The sequence below is a fragment of the Salvelinus alpinus genome, chromosome 1 (assembly GCF_045679555.1).
Source record: "Salvelinus alpinus chromosome 1, SLU_Salpinus.1, whole genome shotgun sequence".
NCBI classification, from domain to species: domain Eukaryota; kingdom Metazoa; phylum Chordata; class Actinopteri; order Salmoniformes; family Salmonidae; genus Salvelinus; species Salvelinus alpinus.
Window position 1 is genome coordinate 24,908,519 of NC_092086.1, and position 25,038 is coordinate 24,933,556.

The following is a 25,038-nucleotide window of genomic DNA, read 5'->3' on the forward strand; positions in this document are numbered from 1 at the left end:
GACATTTTTATTTTTTCTCACAAGTGTAGCATAGGTTGTATGCTCCGCAAACAACGTGTCCACTCTGACAATGAGAAAGGTAAAAGAAAAGATTAATAATAAATGTAATGCATTAACAGAATTCACCGTAATCAAACACACAATGTAGATTAGAAATAATAGGAATTAACGGTAAATGTACTACTGGTGATGTATGTATTGTATTGGAGGGAGAGAGCACAGTAAGACGTGCATTGTGCATCTTAGCCACACTCCCCTTCTTGGACTGTGCCATCCCCTGCAGCCTACGCAATGGATTAGTTCACTGAGATGGGCGCGAATAAGACAGGTGTCTCGTGTTCCAATAAATAAAATATACAGTGCTTTCGGAAAGTATTCAGACCCCTTGACTTTTTCCACGTTACAATTGTATTATAAAATTGATTTGTTTTTTCCCCCTCATCAATCTACACCCTATACCCCATAATAACAAAGCAAAAACAGGTTTTTAGAAATGTTTGCTAATTTATAAAAAAAAATTAAACTGAAATATGACATTTACAAAAGTATTCAGACCTTTTACTCAGTATTTTGTTGCAGCACCTTTGGCAGCGATTACAACATTGAGTCTTCTTGGGTGCCAAGCTACAAGCTTGGCACACCTGTATTTGGGGAGTTTCTCCCATTCTTCTCAACAGATCCTCTCAAGCTCTGTCAGGTTGGATGGGGAGCGTTGCTGCACAGCTATTTTCAGATGTTCGATCGGGTTCAAGTCCAGGCTCTGGCTGGGCCACTCAAGGACATTCAGAGACTTGTCCCGAAAACACTCCTGCGTTGTCTTGGCTGTGTGCTTAGGTTTGTTGTCCTATTGGAAGGTGAACTTTCGCCTCAGTCTGAGGTCCTGAGTGCTCTGGAGCAGGTTTTCATCAAGGATCTCTCTGTACTTTGCTCCGTTCATCTTTTCCTCAATCCTGACTAGTCTCCCAGTCCCTGATGCTGTAAAACATCCCCACAGCATGATACTGCCACCACTATGCTTCACCGTAGGGATGGTGCCCGGTTTCCTCCAGACGTGACGCTTGCCATTCAAGCCAAAGAGTTAGATCTTGGCTTCATCAGACCAGAGAATCTTGTTTCTCATGGTCTGTCTTAATGTGCTGTCATGTGCCTTTTACTGAGGAGTGGCTCCGTCTGGTCACTCTACCATAAAGGCCGGATTGGTGGAGTGCTGCAGAGATGAGAGAACCTTTCAGAAGGTCAACCATCTCCACAGAGGAACTCTGGAGCTCTGTCAGAGTGACCATCTGGTTCTTGGTCACCTCCCTGAACCAATACCCATCTCCCCCGATTGCTCAGTTTGGCCGGGCCGGCCAGCTCTAGGAGGAGTCTTGGTGGTTCCAAATTTCTTCCATTTAAGAATGATGGAGGCCACTGTGTTCTTGGGGACCTTCAATGCTGCATACATTTTTGTTACCCTTCCCCAGATCTGTGCCTCGACACAATCCTGTCTCTACAGACAATTCCTTCAAACTCATGGCTTGGTTTTTGCTCTGACATGCACTGTCAACTGTGGGACCTTATATAGACAGGTGTGTGCCCTTCCAAATTATATCCAATCAATTGAATCTACCACAGGTGGACTCCAATCAAGTTGCAGAAACAGGATGTACCTGAGCTAAAGTTTTAGTCTCATAGCAAAGGGTCTGAATACTTATGTAAATAAGGTATCTGTTTTTTATTTTTAATACATTTGCAAAAAAGTCTAAAAACCTATTTTCACTGTCATTATGGGGTATTGTTTGTAGATTGCGGAGGATTTTTCTTTTTAATGCACTTTAGAATAAGGCTGCAACGTAACAAAATGTGGAAAAAGTAAAGGGGTCTGAATACTTCCCAAAGGCATATATATTTGCTACTGCTCGACAAAAAATGAAAACCTCGGACGATCAACAGCCTATCGACCAAACAATCGACCAGGCGACTAATTGGGGTCAGCCCTAAGCGCAATACAAACTATATGAATACACTGTTAAACCAACCTGTTGGGGCAGTGGCTCGTCATCGTGAGCGAAGGAGTGCTCAAACACCACAGCAGCCAGAACCTTCCGAGACTGAGGGTCCTTCCTCACAAAGTCCTCAAACTGCTCCTCTGTCTCAAACCCATGCACTGTTGGGGCAAACAGAGAGAGAGAACGTTAGTTGAAGTGACAAAATCCCATGTCATGTCTACCAATTCTTCACACCGACTCTCCCTTGAACTTCTTTGGGATTGGTGTCCCTTCCACGGGACGGTTGAGCAAACATAGGCTAATGCGATTAGAATGAGGTTGTAAGTAACAAGAACATTTCCCAGGGCATATGGGATATTGGCAGAAAGCTTAAATTCTTGTTAATCTAACTGCACTGACCAATTTACAGTAGCTATTACAGTGAAAGAATACCGTCCTATTGTTTGAGGAGTGCACAATTTTGAACATGAAAAGTTATTAATAAACATATAAAATGGCACATTTGGGCAGTCTTGATTTTTTTTTTTTTTTAAATACAGAAATCCAATGGTTCATTGGATCAGTCTAAAGCGTTGCACATACACTGCTGCCATCTAGTGGCCAAAATCTAAATTGCACATGGGCTGGAATAATACATTATGGCCTTTCTCTTGCATTTCAAATATGGTACAACAAAAATACAAAACAATGGTTTTTTTTTCTTTGTATTATCTTTTACCAGATCTATTGTGTTATATTCTCTTACATTCCTTTCACATTTCCACAAACTTCAAAGTGATTCATTTCAAATGGTACCAAGAATATGCAAATCCTTGCTTCTGGGCCTGAACTACAGGCAATTAGATTTGGGAAAGTCATTTTAGGCAAAAATTGCAAAAAAGGGGCGGATCCTTAATTAACCTTGTGAATTCTACCAGTTGACATGGAGACATACAGTAAGAAGAGAAACAAGTGGCAGGAACAGAACAGTCACACAGGCAAAGACAGACAGACAGATCCTCTCTCTGTACTACCCTGGTTTGAAAGCCAGCTGAACACACAACAGGCTCATATAACAGTGGCATGATATAGACACAGTGAAGTTGTGAAATAAGCCTCACTTTCACCCCGTGTTCCAGTTACAGAAAACAAATAATATCATATCTTGAGCTCAAAATATGTTTTCCATTCATTTATAGATTTGTCTACCGCTCCCATAGATTTCAACATACTCTGCTAATCTTATCTTGAGCACTGGTATTCAGGCCCACACACACATGCACACACAGGCCCTCACTCTAAAACAGCTCAAAATCAAAAGTAGCAGTCAGTATCTGCTGCCACCAGCTCCTCCTCATTGACTGCACCAGATTTGCCAGTTCTTGCTGTGAGATGTTACCCCACTCTTCCACCAAGGCACCTGCAAGGACCCAGACATTTCTGAGGGGGGAACGGCCCTAGCCCTCACCCTCCGATCCAACAGGTCCCAGACGTGCTCAATGTGATTGAGATCCAGGCTCTTCGGTGGCCATGGCAGAACACTGACATTCCTGTCTTGCAGGAAATCACACACAGAATGAGCAGTATGGCTGGTGGCATTGTCATGCTGGAGGGTCATGTCAGGATGAGCCTGCAGGAAGGGTACCACATGAGGGAGGAGGATGTCTTCCCTGTAACGCACAGCGTTGAGATTGCCTGCAATGACAACAAGCTCAGTTCGATGACGCTGTGACACACCACCTCCACCTCCAAATAAATCCCGCTCCAGAGTACAGGCCTTGGTGTAACGTTCATTCCGTCGATGATAAACGCGAATTCGACCATCACCCCTGGTGAGATAAAACTGCGACTCGTCAGTGAAGAGCACTTTTTGCCAGTCCTGTCTGGTCCAGCGACGGTGGGTTTGTGCCCATAGGCGACGTTGTTGCCGGTGATGTCTGGTGAGGACCTGCCTTACAACAGGCCTACAAGCCCTCAGTTCAGCCTCTCTCAGCCTATTGCAGACAGTCTGAGCACTGATGGAGGGATTGTGCATTCCTGGTGTAACTCAGGCAGTTGCTGTTGCCATCCTGTACCTGTCCCGCAGGTGTGATGTCCGTCCTGTCTCCCTGTAGCGCTATCTTACGCGTCTCACAGTACGGACATTGCAATATATTGCCCTGGGCACATCTGCAGTGCTCATGCCTCCATGCAGCATGCCTAAGGCACGTTCACGCAGATGAGCAGGGACCCTGGGCATCTTTCTTTTGGTGTTTTTCAGAGTCAGTAGAAAGGCCTTTTTAGTGTCCTAAGTTTTCTTAACTGTGACCTTAATTGCCTACCGTCTGTAAGCTGTTAGTGTCCTAACCACTGTTCCACGGGTGCATGTTCATTAATTGTTTATGGTTCATTGAACAAGCATGGGAGACGGTGTTTAAACCCTTTACAATGAAGAACTGTGAAGTTATTTGGATTTCTACTAATTATCTTTGAAAGACAAAATCCTGAAAAGGGGACGTTTCTTTTTTTGCTGAGTTCATTTATTTTTTCCTGTCCCTTTTTCATATTGATTCTATACTGAACAAAAATATAAATGCAACATGTAAAGTGTTGGTCCCATGTTTCATGAGCTGAATTTTTTTTTAAATCCCAGAAATGTTTCATACACACAAAAAGCTTATTTCTCTCCAATTGTGAGACCAAATTTGTTTACATCCCTGTTAGTGAGCATTTCTCCTTTGCCAAGAAAATCTATCCACCTGACAGCGGCAGCTTATCAAGAATCTGATTAAACAGCATGATCAATACACAGGTGCACCTTGTGCTGGGACAAAAAAAGGCCGCTCTAAAGTTTTGTCACACAACACAATGCCACAGATGTCTCAAGTTGAGGGAGTATGCAATTGGCATGTTGACTTCAGGAATGTCCAGCAGAGTTGTTCCCAGATAATTTAATGTTAATTTCTCTACCATATGCCACCTCCAATGTCATTTTAGAGAATTTGGCAACCGGCCTCACAAGCGCAGACCACGTGTAACCACACCAGCCCAGGACTTCCACATCCTCTTCTTCACCTGGCCGGATCGTCTGAGTGGGGCCCTTTTGTGGGGAAAAACTCCCCAGTGGGTGGGCACACCCACGGCTGCGCTCCTGCCAAGTGATGTGAAATGCATAGATTAGGTCCGAATTTGTTTATTTCAATTGATTGATATCCTTCTATGAACTCAGTATAATCTCTGAAATTGTTCCATTTATATTTTTGTAAAGTGTATTTGTATAATCTATTACAAGATGTGCATACATTTTAACGTGTCATACCCTGTTAAGAGTTATTCTACATGCATGACATTCTAAACCTCCATAGTGACCGCTCCCTTCCCCCTCCTCTCACAATCTAAATTATTCAGAGCGTTGATCTCAGATGGGCTATTTTGTGTGTGTGTGTGTGTGTGTCCTGCGGCACCAGACTGACAGGCTAGACTGTCCATCCTGCGACACCAGACTGACAGGCACCAGACGTGTCCATCCGTCCTGCGTCACCAGACTGACAGGCTACGGGGGTGAGCTCCTCCCCATCTCCCCCGCCTCCCCATCTGAATCAGATAGTGAAGAGACTGGCAGGGATGGCCCTTACATGTTGCCTGAGGAGTCAGGTGCCATTTCTGGAGGAACCAGTATTCCCAGGACAGCTGAGGCTGGTATGCGAGCCTACAATAACACCAGGGCAGTGGTGCATGCTTTACTACCACAACAACATCTAGTTATATAGAATAATGGTACATGATATACTACCACAACAACATTCAGTCACACTGCATAAATGAGTCAACATGTAACTGCCAAAATAAAGGAAACACCAACATAATAGGGCGTTGGACCACCATGAGCCAGAACAGCTTCAATGCACCGTGGCATACATTCTACAAGTGTCTGCAACTCTATTGGGGGGATGAGACACTGTTCTTCATCGAGAAATTCCTTCATTTGGTGTTTTGTTGATGGAAAACGCTGTCTCAAGCACCGCTCCAGAATATCCCATAAGTGTTCAATTGGGTTGATATCCCCCACCATTTCTCCTTCACCCAAATCCAGATAGCTAATGTTCTGAAAGAGCTGCAAAATCTGGACCCCTACAAATCAGCCGCGCTAGACAATCTGGACCCTCTCTTTCTAAAATGATCTGCCAAAATTGTTGCACCCCTATTACTAGCCTGTTCAACCTCTCTTTCGTATTGTCTGAGATCCCCAAAGATTGGAAGGCTGCCGCGGTCATCCCCCTTTTCAAAGGGGGTGACACTCTAGACCCAAACTGCTACAGACCTATATCTATCCTACCCTGTCTAAGGTCTTCGAAAGCCAAGTTAACAAACAGATTACCGACCATTTCGAATCCCACCGTACCTTCTCCACTATGCAATCTGGATTCAGAGCTGGTCATGGGTGCACCTCAGCCACGCTCAAGGTCCTAAACGATATCCTAACCGCCATCGATAAGAAACAATACTGTGCAGCCGTATTCATCGACCTGGACAGGGCTTTCGACTCTGTCAATCACCACATTCTTATTGGCAGAAACCACAGCCTTGATTTCTCAAATGATTGCCTCGCCTGGTTTACCAACTACTTCTCAGATAGAGTTCAGTGTGTCAAATCGGAGGGCCTGTTGTCCGGACCTCTGGCAGTCTCTATGGGGGTGCAACAGGGTTCAAATCTCGGGCCGACTCTTTTCTCTGTATACATCAATGATGTCACTCTTGCTGCTGGTGATTCTCTGATCCACCTCTACGCAGACGACACCATTCTGTATACTTCTGGCCCTTCTTTGAACACTGTGTGAAAAACCTTTCTTTTTTTGAACACTGTGTTCCTTTCCTTTCTCTCCAAAACTCTTGAACGTGCCGTCCTTGGCCAGCTCTCCTGCTATCTCTCTCAGAATGACCTTCTTGATCCAAATCAGTCAGGTTTCAAGACTAGTCATTCAACTGAGACTGCTCTTCTCTGTGTCACGGAGGCGCTCCGCACTGCTAAAGCTAACTCTCTCTCCTCTGCTCTCATCCTTCTAGACCTATCGGCTGCCTTTGATACTGTGAACCATCAGATCCTCCTCTCCACCCTCTCCGAGCTGGGCATCTCCGGCGCGGCCCACGCTTGGATTGCGTCCTACATGACAGGTCGCTCCTACCAGGTGGCGTGGCGAGAATCTGTCTCCGCACCACGTGCTCTCACCACTGGTGTCCCCCAGGGCTCTGTTCTAGGCCCTCTCCTATTCTCGCTATACACCAAGTCACTTGGCTCTGTCATATCCTCACATGGTCTCTCCTATCATTGCTATGCAGACGACACACAATTAATCTTCTCCTTTCCCCCCTCTGATAACCAGGTGGTGAATCGCATCTCTGCATGTCTGGCAGACATATCAGTGTGGATGACGGATCACCACCTCAAGCTGAACCTCGGCAAGACGGAGCTGCTCTTCCTCCCGGGGAAGGACTGCCCGTTCCATGATCTCGCCATCACGGTTGACAACTCCATTGTGTCCTCCTCCCAGAGTGCTAAGAACCTTGGCGTGATCCTGGACAACACCCTGTCGTTCTCAACTAACATCAAGGCGGTGACCCGTTCCTGTAGGTTCATGCTCTACAACATTCGCAGAGTACGACCCTGCCTCACGCAGGAAGCAGCGCAGGTCCTAATCCAGGCACTTGTCATCTCCCGTCTGGATTACTGCAACTCGCTGTTGGCTGGGCTCCCTGCCTGTGCCATTAAACCCCTACAACTCATCCAGAACGCCGCAGCCCGTCTGGTGTTCAACTTTCCCAAGTTCTCTCACGTCACCCCGCTCCTCCGCTCTCTCCACTGGCTTCCAGTTGAAGCTCGCATCCGCTACAAGACCATGGTGCTTGCCTACGGAGCTGTGAGGGGAACGGCACCTCCGTACCTTCAGGCTCTGATCAGGCCCTACACCCAAACAAGGGCACTGCGTTCATCCACCTCTGGCCTGCTCGCCTCCCTACCTCTGAGGAAGTACAGTTCCCGCTCAGCCCAGTCAAAACTGTTCGCTGCTCTGGCACCCCAATGGTGGAACAAACTCCCTCACGACGCCAGGTCAGCGGAGTCAATCACCACCTTCCGGAGACACCTGAAACCCCACCTCTTTAAGGAATACCTAGGATAGGATAAAGTAATCCTTCTAACCCCCCCCCCCCTTAAAAGAGTTAGATGCACTATTGTAAAGTGGTTGTTCCACTGGATATCATAAGGTGAATGCACCAATTTGTAAGTCGCTCTGGATAAGAGCGTCTGCTAAATGACTTAAATGTAAATGTAAATGTAACCTCCAGACGAGCTTCAATGCCATACAACTCTCCTTCTGTGGCCTCCAACTGCTCTTAAATGCAAGTAAAACCAAATGCATGCTATTCAATTGATCACTGCCCGCACCTGCCTGCCCGTCCAGCATCACTACTCTGGACGGCTCTGACTTAGAATACGTGGACAACTACAAATACCTAGGTGTCTGGTTAGACTGTAAACTCTCCTTCCAGACTCACATTAAGCATCTCCAATCCAAAATTAAATCTAGAATCGGCTTCCTATATCGCAACAAAGCATCCTTCACTCATGCTGCCAAACATACCCTCGTAAAACTGACTATCCTACCGATCCTCGACTTCGGCGATGTCATCTATAAAATAGCCTCCAACACTCTACTCAACTAATTGGATGCAGTCTGTCACAGTGCCATCCGTTTTATCACCAAAGCCCCATATACTACCCACCACTGCGACCTGTACGCTCTCGTTGGTTGGCCCTCGCTTCATACTCGTCCCCAAACCCACTGGCTACAGGTTATCTACAAGTCTCTGCTAGGTAAAGCCCCGCCTTATCTCAGCTCACTGGTCACCATAGCAGCACCCATTCGTAGCACGCGCTCCAGCAGGTATATCCCAGTGGTTACCCCCAAAGCCAATTTCTCCTTTGGTCGCCTTTCCTTCCAGTTCTCTGCTGCCAATGACTGGAACGAACTGCAAAAATCTCTGAAGCTGGAGACTCATATCTTCCTCACTAGCTTTAAGCACCAGCTGTCAGAGCAGCTCACAGATCACTGCACCTGTACATAGCCCATCTATCTACCTCATCCCCATACTGTATTTATTTATCTTGCTCCTTTGCACCCCAGTATCTACTACTCTACTTGCACATTCATCTTCTGCACATCTACCATTCCAGTGTTTAACTTCTTATGGCTGGGTGGCAGTATTGTGTAGCTTGGATGAAAAGGTGCCCAGAGTAAACTGCCTCCTACTCTGTCCCAGATGCTAATATATGCATATTATTATTACTATTGGATAGAAAACACTCTGACGTTTCTAAAACTGTTTGAATGATGTCTGTGAGTATAACAGAACTCATATGGCAGGCAAAAACCTGAGAAAAAATCCAACCAGGAAGTGGGAAATCTGAGGTTTGTAAGTTTGCCTATCCAATATACAGTGGGATATTGATCATTTTGCACTTCCTAAGGCTTCCACTAGATGCCAACAGTCTTTAGAACCTTGTTTGATGCTTCTACTGTGAAGAATGAGGGAAGGAGAGCTCTTTGAGTCAGGTGTCTGGCACGAGCTGAACATGCACGCTCACGTGAGAGCGACCTGCTTTCCATCGCATTTCTGAAGACAAAGGAATTCTCAGGTTGAAACATTATTGAAGATTTATGTTAAAAACATGCTAAAGATTGATTCTATACATCGTTTGACATGTTTCTACGAACTGTAATGGAATTGTTTGACTTTTCGTCTGACCTGCGCGTCATGAATGTGGATTACTGGACTGAACGCACAAACAAAATGAAGGTATTTGGACATAAATGATGGACTATATCGAACAAAACAAACATTTATTATGGAACTGGGATTCCTGGGAGTGCATTCTGATGAAGATCAAAGGTAAGTGAATATTTATAATGCTATTTCTGACTTCTGTTGACTACACAACATGGCGGATATCTTTATGGCTTTTTTGGGCTCTGAGCGCTGTACTCAGATTATAGCATGGTGTGCTTTTTCCGTAAATTTAAAAAAAAAATCTGACACAGCGGTTGCATTAAGGAGAAGTTTATCTAAAGTTCCATGTTTAATACTTGTATCTTTTAGCAATGTTTATTATGAGTATTTCTGTAAATTGATGTGGCTCTCTGCAAAATCACTGGATGTTTTGGAGGCAGAACATTACTGAACATAACGCGCCAATGTAAACTAAGATTTTTGGATATAAATATGAACTTTATCGAACAAAACATACATGTATTGTGTAACATGAAGTCCTATGAGTGTCATCTGATGAAGATCATCAAAGGTTAGTGATTAATTATATCTCTATTTCTGATTTTTGTGACTCCTCTCTTTGGCTGGAAAAATAGCTGTGTTTTTCTGTGACTTGGCTCTGACCTAACATAATCGTTTGTGGTGCTTTCGCCGAAAAGCCTATTTGAAATCGAACACTGTGGTGGGATAAACAAGAAGTGTATCTTTAAAATGGTGTAAAATACTTGTATGTCTGAGGAATTTTAATTATGAGATTTCTGTTGTTTTGAATTTGGCGCCTTGCACTTTCACTGGCTGTTGTCATATCAGCTTGTTCTCAACTAGCCTACCTGGTTAAATAAAGGTGAAATAAATGTTTTAAAATTAAAAAAATATCTGGTGACTGAGACAGCCATGGCATATGGTTCGTTTTTATGCTCATCGAACCATTCAGTGACCACTTGTGCCCTGTGGATGGGGGCATTGCCATCCTACTTTCTTTCTTTTCACCTTTTTTTAACCAGGTAGGCTAGTTGAGAACAAGTTCTCATTTGCAACTGCGACCTGGCCAAGATAAAGCAAAACAGTGTGACACAAACAACAGAGTTACACATGGATATAAACAAAAGTACAGTCAATAATACAAAAAGGAAAAAAGAAAGTCTATATACAGTGTGTGCAAATGGCGTGAGGAGGTAAGGCAATAAATAGGCCATAGTAGCAGAGTAATTACAATTTAGCAAATTAACACTGGAGTGATAGATGAGCAGATGATGATGTGCAAGTAGAAATACTGGTGTGCAAAAGAGCAGAAAAGTAAATAAAAACAATATGGGGATGAGGTAGGTAGATTGGGTGGGCTATTTACAGGTGGGCTATGTACAGCTGCAGCGATCGGTTAGCTGCTCAGATAGCTGATGTTTAAAGTTAGTGAGGGAAATATAAGTCTCCAGCTTCAGCGATTCTTTTGCAATTCGTTCCAGTCATTGGCAGCAGAGAACTGTAAGGAAAGGCGGCCAAAGAAGGTGTGGGCTTTGGGGATGACCAGTGAGATATACCTGCTGGAGTGCGTGCTATGGGTGTTGTTATCGTGACCAGTGAGCTGAGATAAGGCGGAGCTTTACCTAGCAAACTTATAGATGAACTGGAGCCAGTGGGTCTGGCGACGAATATGTAGCGAGGGCCAGCCGACTAGAGCATACAGGTCGCAGTGGTGGGTGGTATAAGGGGATTTGGTGACAAAACGGATGGCATAGCTATGGTATCCAAAATAAATTCCCTGCCCAGCATTTTTATACATGCCCCTAAGCATGATGGGATGTTCATTGCTTAATTAACTCAGGAATCACACCTGTATGGAAGCACCTGCTTTCAATTCTTTTATTTTGGCAGCTACCTATATATCTGCAATAGCATCAAAGCAGTGGCACAGGCTACTGGGCCTACTATAACAGGCTACTGGGCCTACAATTACAGGCTACTGGGCCTATTATAACAGGCTACTGGGCCTACAATTACAGGCTACTGGGCCTACTATAACAGGCTACTGGGCCTACAATTACAGGCTACTGGGCCTACTATAACAGGCTACTGGGCCTACAATTACAGGCTACTGGGCCTACTATAACAGGCTACTGGGCCTACTATTACAGGCTACTGGGCCTACTATTACAGGCTACTGGGCCTACTATTACAGGCTACTGGGCCTACTATTACAGGCTACTGGGCCTACTATTACAGGCTACTGGGCCTACTATAACAGGCTACTGGGCCTACTATAACAGGCTACTGGGCCTACTATAACAGGCTACTGGGCCTACTATAACAGGCTACTGGGCCTACTATAACAGGCTACTGGGCATACTATAACAGGCTACTGGGCCTACTATAACAGGCTACTGGGCCTACTATAACAGGCTACTGGGCATACTATAACAGGCTACTGGGCCTACTATAACAGGCTACTGGGCCTACTATAACAGGCTACTGGGCCTACTATAACAGGCTACTGGGCCTACTATTACAGGCTACTGGGCCAACTATAACAACATTTGTAGATTCATATTGAATAGATCAGCCTACAACAGTACAACAACACATAAGACAGTGAAACAGATTTAACTATAACATAGTAGATTCCTATTGAATAGAGATTTGCCTTTACAGTATCAAAGCTGTGCCACTGGTTACAGAAACAGCAACATCCACCCCTAATGCCTAGCATAGAGTGTAATTGGCAAAATGCAAGCCACAGGAAGAGATCATTTACCTACAGTGGCACTGGGACAAAAGTGTGATTCAATTCGATGAACGGCAATGTGGGATTTGCTTTCCAGGGAAAGTGGGGTCATTACAGTAACAGTATTGTATGTGACTGGGTTTCAAATGCTCAGGGCTTTCTTTAACACTATAGCCAATGATCTTTACAGGTCCATGCTTATAGAATCTCACAAATCTGGACTTAAATGATACAATTGTCCTCTGAACAGCTAAGGGCAGCGGAGGGGTCATCATTCATAGAACAGGATGCAGTAACAAGCTGTCACACAAACACGCTGTAAGTAACACCAAATGAACTTGAACTCATCAAAGCCAATAATGTTCTCTGTTCGAGACAATGACACACTGACTACACCTGGGCAACCCAAGCTAAACTGTACATTTGCATTAGGTTTTCCATCCATTTTTGTATCCATTATAAACTACCACTCCATGCAGGACAGTGACCAGCACAGAGATATGGTCCCAGTCACCTCACAACAGAACACAGACACAGGCTACAAAGACTTGGCAGACCAACCCCATCTTCTGTCTATGAGATGGCCTCTCACTGTAGGATGTACTTACACTGGCAGAACTGAGCTCGTTTTCATGATGAAGACAGTATGTTTTCTGCAGCAGAGGAACATCTTGTGTCCAGAGGTTTTAGTCATACTCAACATCATCATCCGTTCCCATCTAAACCATCATCATTATTATCATCATCATCATCACATCATTTTTGCTTGGTAGGGCAGCACAGCCCTCACACTCTCTCCTTTACTCACCTGAACTGATGATGGGGTCCAGGCTGCGCTGCACGTCCTCCGCCACCCGCCGCACCACACTGGCGTTGCCTGGCACGTAGGCCAACTGGTAGTGATGGTAGTTGTCCAGTGGGTACTGCAGGCCATCCACAGAGAAGCTCTGATAGAGCGTGGCGTTGGGGTAGTCCTTGAAGGGCACATTCTCGCGCAGCACGATGAGGATGCACGAGAAGAGCAGGGGCAGGGCGATCTCCACGAGAGTCACCAGGATCTGACGCTTCTGTAATGGGGAGAGAAAGGATGTATTGGCAGAGGAAAGAAACAAAGTGGTAGAGGAACATCGGCAAAGATTTTATAAAGAGGAGAGAAGAGAGGGAGAAAGATCAGTGAGCTGTGCATGACAGAACATTCGTCACCTAAATCATCAAAAGCCTGGACTCAGTAGATAGTAAATCAAAGTGATTACTATCGAATAGGAATTCTCTCTATGACCTACTCTGACACACCGGAGGTGGCTCAGACTGAAAAAAACTATCCATTAGCAGTACTGTAATGTACATTTCCATAGTTTCAGAAGAAAATTGGTGATTTAAATGTTAGATGAAATGTCCAAGCTGCCATTTGACCAGCTGAGTCGAGACATCAATTATTTGAATGCTCATAGGAGAGATATGGTGCATTTCAGAAGTTCCTCTGCTCATAGGATATGTGAAGGCCACCCCTTGTACAGTGACTGGAGAAAGCAGTAGCTTGGACAGTGTTCAGTTATCACAGTGGAGATGCTCTCATCTCATTCTCACAGGTCAGAGCTGAACCTAAACAGATATTTCTGGAGACATTGCCATACAGAGTGAGTGTGTACCATAGAGAACAACAGTATCCAAAAGACAGTTTCATGGGGCCACTGAGTCCCCGTGGCGATGGTACTGGGACAACAGGACTAAAATCGAATCCTACTATGCCGGCTCTGACGCTCCTCGGATGTGGCAGGGCTTGCAAACTATCATGGATTACAAAGATTAACGTGAGCACACCAGACGAGCTACATTCCTATTCTTGCTTCGAGGCCAGCAACACTGAACCATGCATGAGAGCTAGCCGATGTGAGTAAGACCTTTAAACAGGTTAACATTCAGACGGATTACCAGGTTGCGTGCTCAGAGCATGCGCTGACGAGCTGGCTAGCGTCTCCACTGACATTTTCAACCTTGACTACAGCTCAGCATTTAACAAAACAGTGCCCTCCAAGCTCCTCACTAAGCTCAGGACCTTTGAACTGCACACCGCCCTCTTCAACTGGATCCTGGTCTTCCTGACGGGCCAGCCCAAGGTGGTGAGGGTAGGCAACAACACATCCGCCACACTAACCCTCAACACGGTTGCCCCTCAGTGGTATTTGCTTTGTTCCCTCCTCTACTCCCTCTTCACCCATGACTCCAACACCATCATTAAGTTTGCTGACGACACAACTGTGGTTGGCCTGATCACCAACGATGAGACAGCCTACAGAGAGGAGGTAAGCGACCTGGCAGTGTGGTGCCAGGACAACAACCTCTCCCTCAATGTCAGCAAGAAAAAGGAGCTGATCCTGGACTAAAAGGAAAAAGAGGGCCGAGCACTCCCCCATCCACATCGACAGGGCGGGTCGAGAACTTCAAGTTCCTCGGTGTCCACATCGCTAAAACATTATCAGTGTTCACACACACCAACACAGTCGTGAAGAAGGCACAACAACGCCTCATGAGGCTGAAAAGATTTGGCATGGGCCCTCAAACCGTTATACAGCTGCACCATAGAGAGCATCTTGACTGGCTGCATCCCCGCTTGGTACGGCAACTGCTTGGCATCCAACCTCAAAGTGCTAACGAGGGCAGCGCGTACGGTCCAGTACATCATTGGGGCCGAGCTCTCTGCCATCCAGGACCTCTATACCAAGCAGTGTCAAAGACTCCAGCCACCCAAGTGATAGACTGTTCTCTCTGCTACCGCACGGCAAGCGGTACCGATGCACCAAGTCTGGAACCAACAAGATCCTGAACAGCTTCTACCCCCAAGCCATAATACTACTAAATAGTTATAATTATTATACTATCTGCATTGACCCCATTGCACCAACTCGTGACATAGGTTGCTGCTACTGTTTATTATCTATCCTGTTGCCTAGTCACTTTATCCCTACCTATATGTACATACAGCATCTACCTCAATTACAGTGCACACAACTGTCTATATAAGGTCCCACAGTTGACAGTGCATGTCAGAGTAAAAACCAAGCCATGAGGTTGAAGGATTAGTCCATAGAGCACAGAGACAGGATTATGTTGAGGCACATGTCTGAGGAAGGGTACAAAAACATTTCTGCAGCATTGAAGGTCCCCAAGAACACAGTGGCCTCCATCATTCTTAAACGGAAGAAGTTTGGAACCCCCAAGACTCTTCCTAGAGCTAGTCGCCCGGCCAAACTGAGCAATCGGGGGAGAAGGGCCTTGGTCAGGGAGGTGACCAAGAACCCGATGGTCACTGACAGAGCTCCAGAGTTCCTCTGTGGAGATTGGATAACCTTCCAGGAGGACAACAATCTCTGCACCCCTCCACCAAATCAGGCCTTTATGGTAGAGTGAACAGACTGAAGCCAATCCTCAGTAAAAAGGTGCATGACAGCCCGCTAGGAGTTTGCCAAATGGCACCTAAAGATTCTCAGACCATGAGAAGCAAGATTCCCTGGTCCAATGAAACCAAGATTGAACTCTTTGGCCTGAATGCCAAGCATCACATCTGGAGGAAACCTGGCACCATCCCTAAGGTGAAGCATGGTGGTGGCAGCATCATGCTGTGGGGATGTTTTTCAGCGGCATGGACTGGGAGACTAGTCAGGATGGAGGGAAAGATGAAAGAAGAAAAGTACAGAGATATCCTTGATGAAAACCTGCTCCGGAGTGGTCAGGACCTCAGACTGGGGCGAAGGTTCACCTTCCAACAGGACAACGACCCTAAGCACACAGCCAAGACAACACAGGAGTGGCTTTGGGACAAGTCTTTGAATGTCCTTGAATGGCCTAGCCAGAACCCAGACTTGAACCCGATCGAACATATCTGGAAAGACCTGAAAATAGCTGTACAGCGACGCTCCCCATCCAACCTGACAGAGCTTGAGAGGTTCTGCAGAGAAGAATGGGAGAAACTCCCCAAATATAGGTGTGCCAAGCTTGTAGCGTCATACCCAAGAAGACCTGAGGCTGTAATCGCTGCCAAAGATGCTTTAACAAAGTACTGAGTAAAGGGTCTGAATAATTCTGTAAATGTGATATTCCGTTTTTCCTAAAAACCTGTTGTTGCTTTGTAATTTTGGGGTATTGTGTGTAGATTGATGAGGGGGGGAAAAAAACAATTCAATCAATTTTATAATAAAATTGTAACGTAACAAAATGTGGAAAAAGTCAAGTGGTCTGAATACTTTCCGAATTCATTGTACCTCATAACTAGAGGTCAACAGATTAAATCGGCATGGCCGATTAATTAGGGCCGATTTCAAGTTTTCATAACAATCAGTAATCGGCCTTTTTGGACGCCGATTATGGCCGATTACATTTCAATCCACAAGGAAACTGCATAGCAGGCTGACCACCTGTTACGCGAGTGCTGCGTCAAAAGGACCTTGTGGCTGCAAGGAGCCAAGGTAAGTTGCTAGCTAGCATTAAACTTATCTTATAAAAAACAATCAATCTTCACATAATCAATAGTTAACCTAGTAATATCATCAACCATGTGTAGTTAACTAGCTTGTCCTGCATTGCATATAATCAATGCGGTGCCTGTTAATATATCATCGAATCACAGCCTACTTCAACTTCGCCAAACGGGTGATGATTTAACAAAAGCGCATTCGTGAAAAAAGCACAATCGTTGCACAAATGTACCTAACCATAAACATCAATGCCTTAATTAAAATCAATACACAGAAGTATATATTTTTTAACCTGCATATTTAGTTGCAAGAAATTCATGTTAGCAGGCAATTTTAACTAGGGAAATTGTGTCACTTCTCTTGCGTTCAGTGCAAGCAGAGTCAGGGTATATGCAACAGTTTGGGCTGCCTGGCTCGTTGCGAACTATGTGACCGTAATTAATTTGCCAGAATTTTACATAATTATTACATAACATTGAAGGTTGAGCAAAGTAACAGCAATACTTAGACTTAGGGTTGCCACCTGTTCGATAAAATACGGAACGGTTCCATATTTCACTGAAAGAATAACTTTTGTTTTTGAAATGATAGTTTCCGGATTTGACCATATTAATGACCTAAGGCTCGTATTTCTTTGTTTATTATATTAAGTTTATGATTTGATATTTGATAGAGCAGTCTGGCTGAGCGGTGGTAGGCAGCAGCAAGCTCGTAAGCATTCATTCAAACTCTTTACTGCGTTTGCCAGCAGCTCTTAGCAACGCTTGAAGCACAGCGCTGTTTATGACTTCAAGTCTATCAACTCCCGAGATTAGGCTGGCAATACTAAAGTACCTATTAGAACATCCAATAGTCAAAGGTATATGAAATGCAAATGGTATAGAGAGAAATAGTTGACGCGGCATAATTCCTATAATAACTACAACCTAAAACTTCTTAACTGGGAATATTGAAGAACTGGGAATAACCACCAGCGTTCTCATGTTCTGAGCAAGGAAATTAAACGTTAGCTTTTTTACATGACACATATTGCACTTTTACTTTCTTCTCCAACACTGTGTTTTTGCATTATTTAAAACAAATTGAACATGTTTCATTATTTATTTGAGACTAAATTGATTTTATTGATGTATTATATTATTATATTATAAGTTAAAATAAGTGTTCATTCAGTATTGTTGTAATTGTCATTATTACAAATATATATTAAAAAAAAATATATATATACAGTGGGGAGAACAAGTATTTGATACACTGACAATTTTGCAGGTTTTCCTACTTACAAAGCATGTAGAGGTCTGTAATTTTTATCATAGGTACACGTCAACTGTGAGAGAAGGAATCTAAAACAAAAATCCAGAAAATCACATTGTATGATTTTTAATTAATTAATTTGCATTTTATTGCATGACATAAGTATTTGATACATCAGAAAAGCAGAACTGAATATTTGGTACAGAAACCTTAGTTTGCAATTACAGAGATAATACGTTTCCTGTAGTTCTTGACCAGGTTTGCACACACTGCAGCAGGGATTTTGGCCCACTCCTCCATACAGACCTTCTCCAGATCCTTCAGGTTTCGGGGCTGTCGCTGGGCAATACGGACTTTCGGCTCCCTCCAAAGATTTTCTATTGGGTTCAGGTCTGGAGACTGGCTAGGCCACTCCAGGACCTTGAGATGCTTCTTACGGAGCCACTCCTTAGTTGCCCTGGCTGTGTGTTTCGGGTCGTTGTCATGCTGGAAGACCCAGCCACGACCCATCTTCAATGCTCTTACTGAGGGAAGGAGGTTGTTGGTCAAGATCTCGCGATACATGGCCCCATCCATCCTCCCTTCAATACGGTGCAGTCGTCCTGTCCCCTTTGCAGAAAAGCATCCCCAAAGAATGATGTTTCCACCTCCATGCTTCACGGTTGGGATGGTGTTCTTGGGGTTGTACTCATCCTTCTATTCCTCCAAACACGGCGAGTGGAGTTTAGAGCAAAAAGCTCTATTTTTGTCTCATCAGACCACATGACCTTCTCCCATTCCTCCTCTGGATCATCCAGATGGTCATTGGCAAACTTCAGACGGGCCTGGACATGCGCTGGCTTGAGCAGGGGGACCTTGCGTGCGCTGCAGGATTTTAATCCATGACGGCGTAGTGTGTTACTAATGGTTTTCTTTGAGACTGTGGTCCCAGCTCTCTTCAGGTCATTGACCAGGTCCTGCCGTGTAGTTCTGGGCTGATCCCTCACATTCCTCATGATCATTGATGCCCCACGAGGTGAGATCTTGCATGGAGCCCCAGACCGAGGGTGATTGACCGTCATCTTGAACTTCTTCCATTTTCTAATAATTGTGCCAACAGTTGTTGCCTTCTCACCAAGCTGCTTGGCTATTGTCCTGTAGCCCATCCCAGCCTTGTACAGGTCTACAATTTATCCCTGATGTCCTTACACAGCTCTCTGGTCTTGGCCATTGTGGAGAGGTTGGAGTCTGTTTGATTGAGTGTGTGGACAGGTGTCTTTTATACAGGTAACGAGTTCAAACAGGTGCAGTTAATACAGGTAATGAGTGGAGAACAGGAGGGCTTCTTAAAGAAAAACTAACAGGTCTGTGAGAGCCGGAATTCTTACTGGTTGGTAGGTGATCAAATACTTATGTCATGCAATAAAATGCAAATGAATTACTTAAAAATCATACAATGTGATTTTCTGGATTTTTGTTTTAGATTCCGTCTCTCACAGTTGAAGTGTACCTATGATAAAAATGACAGACCTCTACATGCTTTGTAAGTAGGAAAACCTGCAAAATCGGCAGTGTATCAAATACTTGTTCTCCCCACTGTATATATATATATATATATATATATATATATATATATATATATCTATATTTTTTTTTTTTAAATCGGTATTTTAAATCGGTATCGGCTTTTTTTGGTCCTCCAATAAATCAGTATCGTCGTTGAAAAATCAAAGTCGGTCGACCTCTACTCGTAACCCTGCACATTGACTCGGCACTAGTACCGTGTAGATAGCCAAGTTATCGTTACTCATTATGTATTTATTCCGCGTGATATAATATTTCTGGAAATGTTCCATTTAATCTCCTCTCTGCATTGTTGTGAAGGGCCCGTAAGTAAGCATTTCAATGTTAGTCTACATCTGTTGTTTACTAAGAATGTGACAAATTAATTTGATATGAACTCTGTTTCACGGGGATTATTGCACAACCAGTTGATCAAGATACGAGTTACACAGCCTGCTACAGTCTAGCTAGCATCTAATTTCTAGGTCTGGGTTGTGCTCATTCAGGAGTAAACAGAAAAACAGATTGAAACAGGGAAGGACTACCTGGACTGGTCCAGTAAGAATAGTTTTTGTTTTCCATGGCACAATATTTTGAAACGTTTTAATAGTGTGCCCTAATGAACACAACCCTGGTGAAACATGAAGGGGAAACAAACTATCTACAGATACAAGGAAGACCATATGTAATCTCAGAACACCTACAGTATGATACACATTCAGTATACTATCTAAAAGAGAAATCCAAAATAATGGAAAAGTTTCTGAAAATAAATAACATCCAAAACATCCCGATGCTCTTTATAGTGAGGGATCAATACGCAAAACAAACAAGATCAGACCTACATTGAATTCTAGGCTACATAAAAAAATATTCTTAAATGTCATCTATGATTGAATTCAAATGGCTTTACCCCTACCAATTTTTTTACATTTTGGATGCAAAAAGAATGCGAGCAAACTTTCCAGCAATGCATCGATTAATACTCTTAAATCCTAGACATATTTTCTACTGTATAAGTTCCATTTTCCCCTAGTTCCCTTACAATGAACTCCTCGCATCAGCTAACTATGTACTTTAGGGTCTGTATTAACAATAGTGAGCTAACCATGTACTTTAGCAATAGTCTCACAGTAGGAGTGCTAATATTGGATAAATGTTGTCTTTTAGATCTAAAGGAATACTATTACAAAGACAGAATTTCACATGATCTAAGATCACCACTCCTACTACTCCACCTACTCTGAGATCATTTTTGAATATAGACTTTGACCCTCAGAGCAGTTCTCTCTGGGTCAATCCCCGGTTACCTGGTATGAACCTCACATGCACTCTGCAGTGTCTCTGTGATGGGGCCAAGATAGAGACCCTTTTCCTGCCTGCACTCAATGGAGTCTCCAGGAATGTGGGTTAAAACTTCTTGACGCACGGATCCCTTTAGCGGGATCATTTTCGTAAACAAACGTTGAATTGCAGAGCGCCAAATACAAAAAATTGCAAAAAATATTTATAATCATGAAATCACAAGTGCAATATTGCAAAACACAGTTTAGCTTGTTGTTAATCCACCTGTCGTATCAGATTTTGAAAATATGCTTTACAGCGAAAGCAATCCAAGCGTTTCTGAGTTTATCGATCACTAGACAAAACATTAAGAACACCTAGCAGCCATGTAGATTGGTCACGAAAGCCAGAAAAGCAATCAAATTAATCGCTTACCTTTGATGATCTTCGGATGTTTGCACTCACGAGACTCCCAATTACACAATAAATGATCCTTTTGTTCGATAAAGATTTTTTTTTTTATATCAAAATACCTCCATTTGTTTGGCGCGTTATGTTCAGTATTCCACAGCCTTAGGCAAGTCATCAAGGCTTGACGAAAATTCCATATAGTATCCGTAAAGGTCGTAAAAACATGTCAAACGTTTTTAATAATAAATCATCAGGTTGTTTTTAACAATCAGGTTGTTTTTAATAATATATCAACCGGACTGTAAACTATTCAATACTGGAAATGTCGAGCAACGAGTGTCACGCACAACAACTAATGGAGGGACATCCGTGTATCCACTGATGCGTTTTGATAAATCTCGCTCATTTTTCAAAATAAAAGCTTGAAACTATGTCTAAAGACTGTTCACACCCTGAGGAAGCCACAGGAAAAGGAATCTGGTTGATATCCCTTTAAATGGACGAAAGGCAGGCAATGGAACAGTGATTTTTCAAAATAGAAGTCACTTCCGGGTTGTATTTCCTCAGGTTTTCGCCTGCAAAATCAAGTCTGTTATACTCACAGACAATATTTTGACAGTTTTGGAAACTTTAGAGTGTTTTCTATCCTACTCTGTCAATTATATGCATATATATGCATACAACAATCTTAAAGGGAGGCAGAAAGAAGGAAATGGAAGCAGCTACACACAATAACACGAGGAACTGTGGTGTGACATTGTCGTGTGTGTTTCGTTGTGCAACCACCCTCCCAGATTTGTGAAGGGTTTTGACTAAGTCTTTGATATGAGAGCCATTGTGAGGAGCTATCGTTAATAAACAGCCCAATCTACTGTGAAACAAACCCAAACACACCAGCACGTCTTATATACACACACAAGAAAGACTACAGAAGTGTATTTACTTACCATTCAATTCAATCTTTCATCAGTGAATAAATATCCCAGCCCAATGTGTTTCACCACCTTCTGTTTCAATGCAGCATGAAGCTTGGCGATATATCAAGACTGAGGGTCGTCAGAGATATCTTTCAGGGACCGTATTCATAAAGAGTCTCAAAGTAGGAGTGCTGATCTAAGATCAGGTCCATGTAATCTTATGCATTACTATTGAAAAGGCTAAACTGATCCTTGATCATCACTCCTACTCTGAGACACTTTGAAAATTAAATTGAAACACTTCCTGAATTGACTGAATTTATCTGCAAACATTGATTTCCCCAAGGATTGATAGAACTACGGGGCTGCTAGACCAAACATGGGTCAAGACAGTCTTGTGACAGAACCTGTGGCTGTGACACTGTTTGTCAGCAACATGCAATGTGTTGTGGACACATCAGCTTATAGACGAGGCCTTTAACCATCTACTTGGTTACAATCTAGACTGGTCCCAGATCTGTTTGTGCTATCATGCTAACTCCTTTTCACTCATTGTCTTGACAAACAATACATGCACTCATCTCCCCCAGTCTTGACTACTGCAACTTACTACACTCAGTATCAACTCAAACTCCCTCCATAAGCTTCAAATGGTTCAAAACTCTGCAGCCCGACTCCTCACCCACAATCCTGGTAGCACATCACCCCTGTCCTCCGTAAACTCCACTGGTTCCCTGTCTCCCAACGCATTGATTACAAGATCCTCCTTCTGACCTACAAAGCCCTTCACCACCTTAACCCCCCTTACCTCTCAGACCTTCTCCCCTACCAACCCATACACGCACTCTGTTCCACCACTGCAGGACACCTTGTCATCCCCAGGTCCAAGCTCCAGAGCTTCAGCAACAGGCCTTCTCCAGGGTTGCTCCTAGGCTCTGGAACTCCCTCCCTTCAGTCCACTATCTAACCCTACACCAGTTTTGTATACAACCCCAATCCCGCCCCTTACCCTAAACCGGGTTTGTATACAACCCCAATCCCGCCCCTTACCCTAAATCGAGTTTGTATACAACCCCAATCCCGCCCCTTACCCTAAACCGGGTTTGTATACAACCCCAACCCCGCCCCTTACCCTAAACCAGTTTTGTATACAACCCCAACCCCGCCCCTTACCCTAAACCAGTTTTGTATACAACCCCAATCCCGCCCCTTACCCTAAACCAGGTTTGTATACAACCCCAACCCCGCCCCTTACCCTAAACCAGTTTTGTATACAACCCCAACCCCGCCCCTTACCCTAAACCAGTTTTGTATACAACCCCAATCCCGCCCCTTACCCTAAACCAGGTTTGTATACAACCCCAATCCCGCCCCTTACCCTAAACCAGGTTTGTATACAACCCCAATCCCGCCCCTTACCCTAAACCAGGTTTGTATACAACCCCAATCCCGCCCCTTACCCTAAACCAGTTTTGTATACAACCCCAATCCCGCCGCTTACCCTTTTCTTACAAGAAAAGCGCTATATAAGTCCCATGTATTATTATTATTAACACATTTCACTCTCTGCAAAGTACAATTCACAATAAAGTTATAGATCTTATTCAGATGGATAACTGTAGCATCCCCCTGAACATTTACATTCAATATCCCCTATACCACCCACCTGCTGAAGGTAGTTCTCCCTATACCACCCACCTGCTAAAGATAGTTCTCCCTAAACCACCCACCTGCTGAAGTCATTTCTCCCTATACCACCCACCTGCTAAAGATAGTTCTCCCTAAACCACCCACCTGCTGAAGTCATTTCTCCCTATACCACCCACCTGCTAAAGATAGTTCTCCCTAAACCACCCACCTGCTGAAGTCATTTCTCCTCATACCACCCATCTGATGAAGTAATTTCTCCTCATACCACCCTTCTGTTGAATTCATTTCTCCCTAAACCACCCGCCTGCTGAAGTAATTTCTCCCTAAACCAGCCACCTGCTGAAGTAATTTCTCCCCAAACCACCCACCTGCTGAAGTCAGTTCTCCCCACACCACCCACCTGCTGAAGTCATTTCTCCCCACACCACCCACCTGCTGAAGTCAGTTCTCCTCATACCACCCACCTGATGAAGTCAGTTCTCCTCATACCACCCACCTGATGAAGTCATTTCTCCCCACACCACCCACCTGCTGAAGTCATTTCTCCCCACACCACCCACCTGCTGAAGTCAGTTCTCCCCACACCACCCACCTGCTGAAGTCAGTTCTCCCCACACCACCCACCTGCTGAAGGTAATTCTTCCACAATAGTAATCCAAACTGGCGTGCTATCGCCATTTAGACAGGAGACTGGAGACAGACCAGAACTACAGCAGGACCTGGACAGACAAAAAGAGAAAGAGAAATGTTCAGTTACTACATTTATCTGGTTCTGAACTAGGCTTATCAATGTATTTGGTGAGTTGACGGAAATTTGCCAGGGCCTGTACTTAAGCAATCCTACCAAACACAGTTGATCCACAGAGGCTTTTCACCTCCAGATAACCATAATTTCATAATGTAAACAAAGAAAATCAAACAAGCAAAAAAAGAGAACTGAAACTGGATGTTTCTCAGCTCGGTATTTGCATAGACTGTACGTATCAAACACAATCAGAAAACCTAATTCCGGGTTCTGC

The 25,038-nt window shown here is 44.0% G+C and overlaps 1 protein-coding gene across 1 annotated transcript in view; it reads right to left on the minus strand.

The window, feature by feature from the left end:
- Window positions 1-25,038, minus strand: part of abca3b (ATP-binding cassette, sub-family A (ABC1), member 3b) — a 95,284-nt gene that overhangs the window by 64,203 nt on the left and 6,043 nt on the right. The window contains exons 2-4 of the mRNA XM_071411103.1: window positions 24,644-24,738; window positions 13,298-13,556; window positions 2,019-2,146 (exon numbers count right to left, since the gene is read on the minus strand). Of these exons, the coding sequence (XP_071267204.1) occupies window positions 2,019-2,146; window positions 13,298-13,556; window positions 24,644-24,697 (441 nt within the window). The 5' untranslated portion in view covers window positions 24,698-24,738. The remainder of the gene's footprint in view (window positions 1-2,018; window positions 2,147-13,297; window positions 13,557-24,643; window positions 24,739-25,038) is intronic.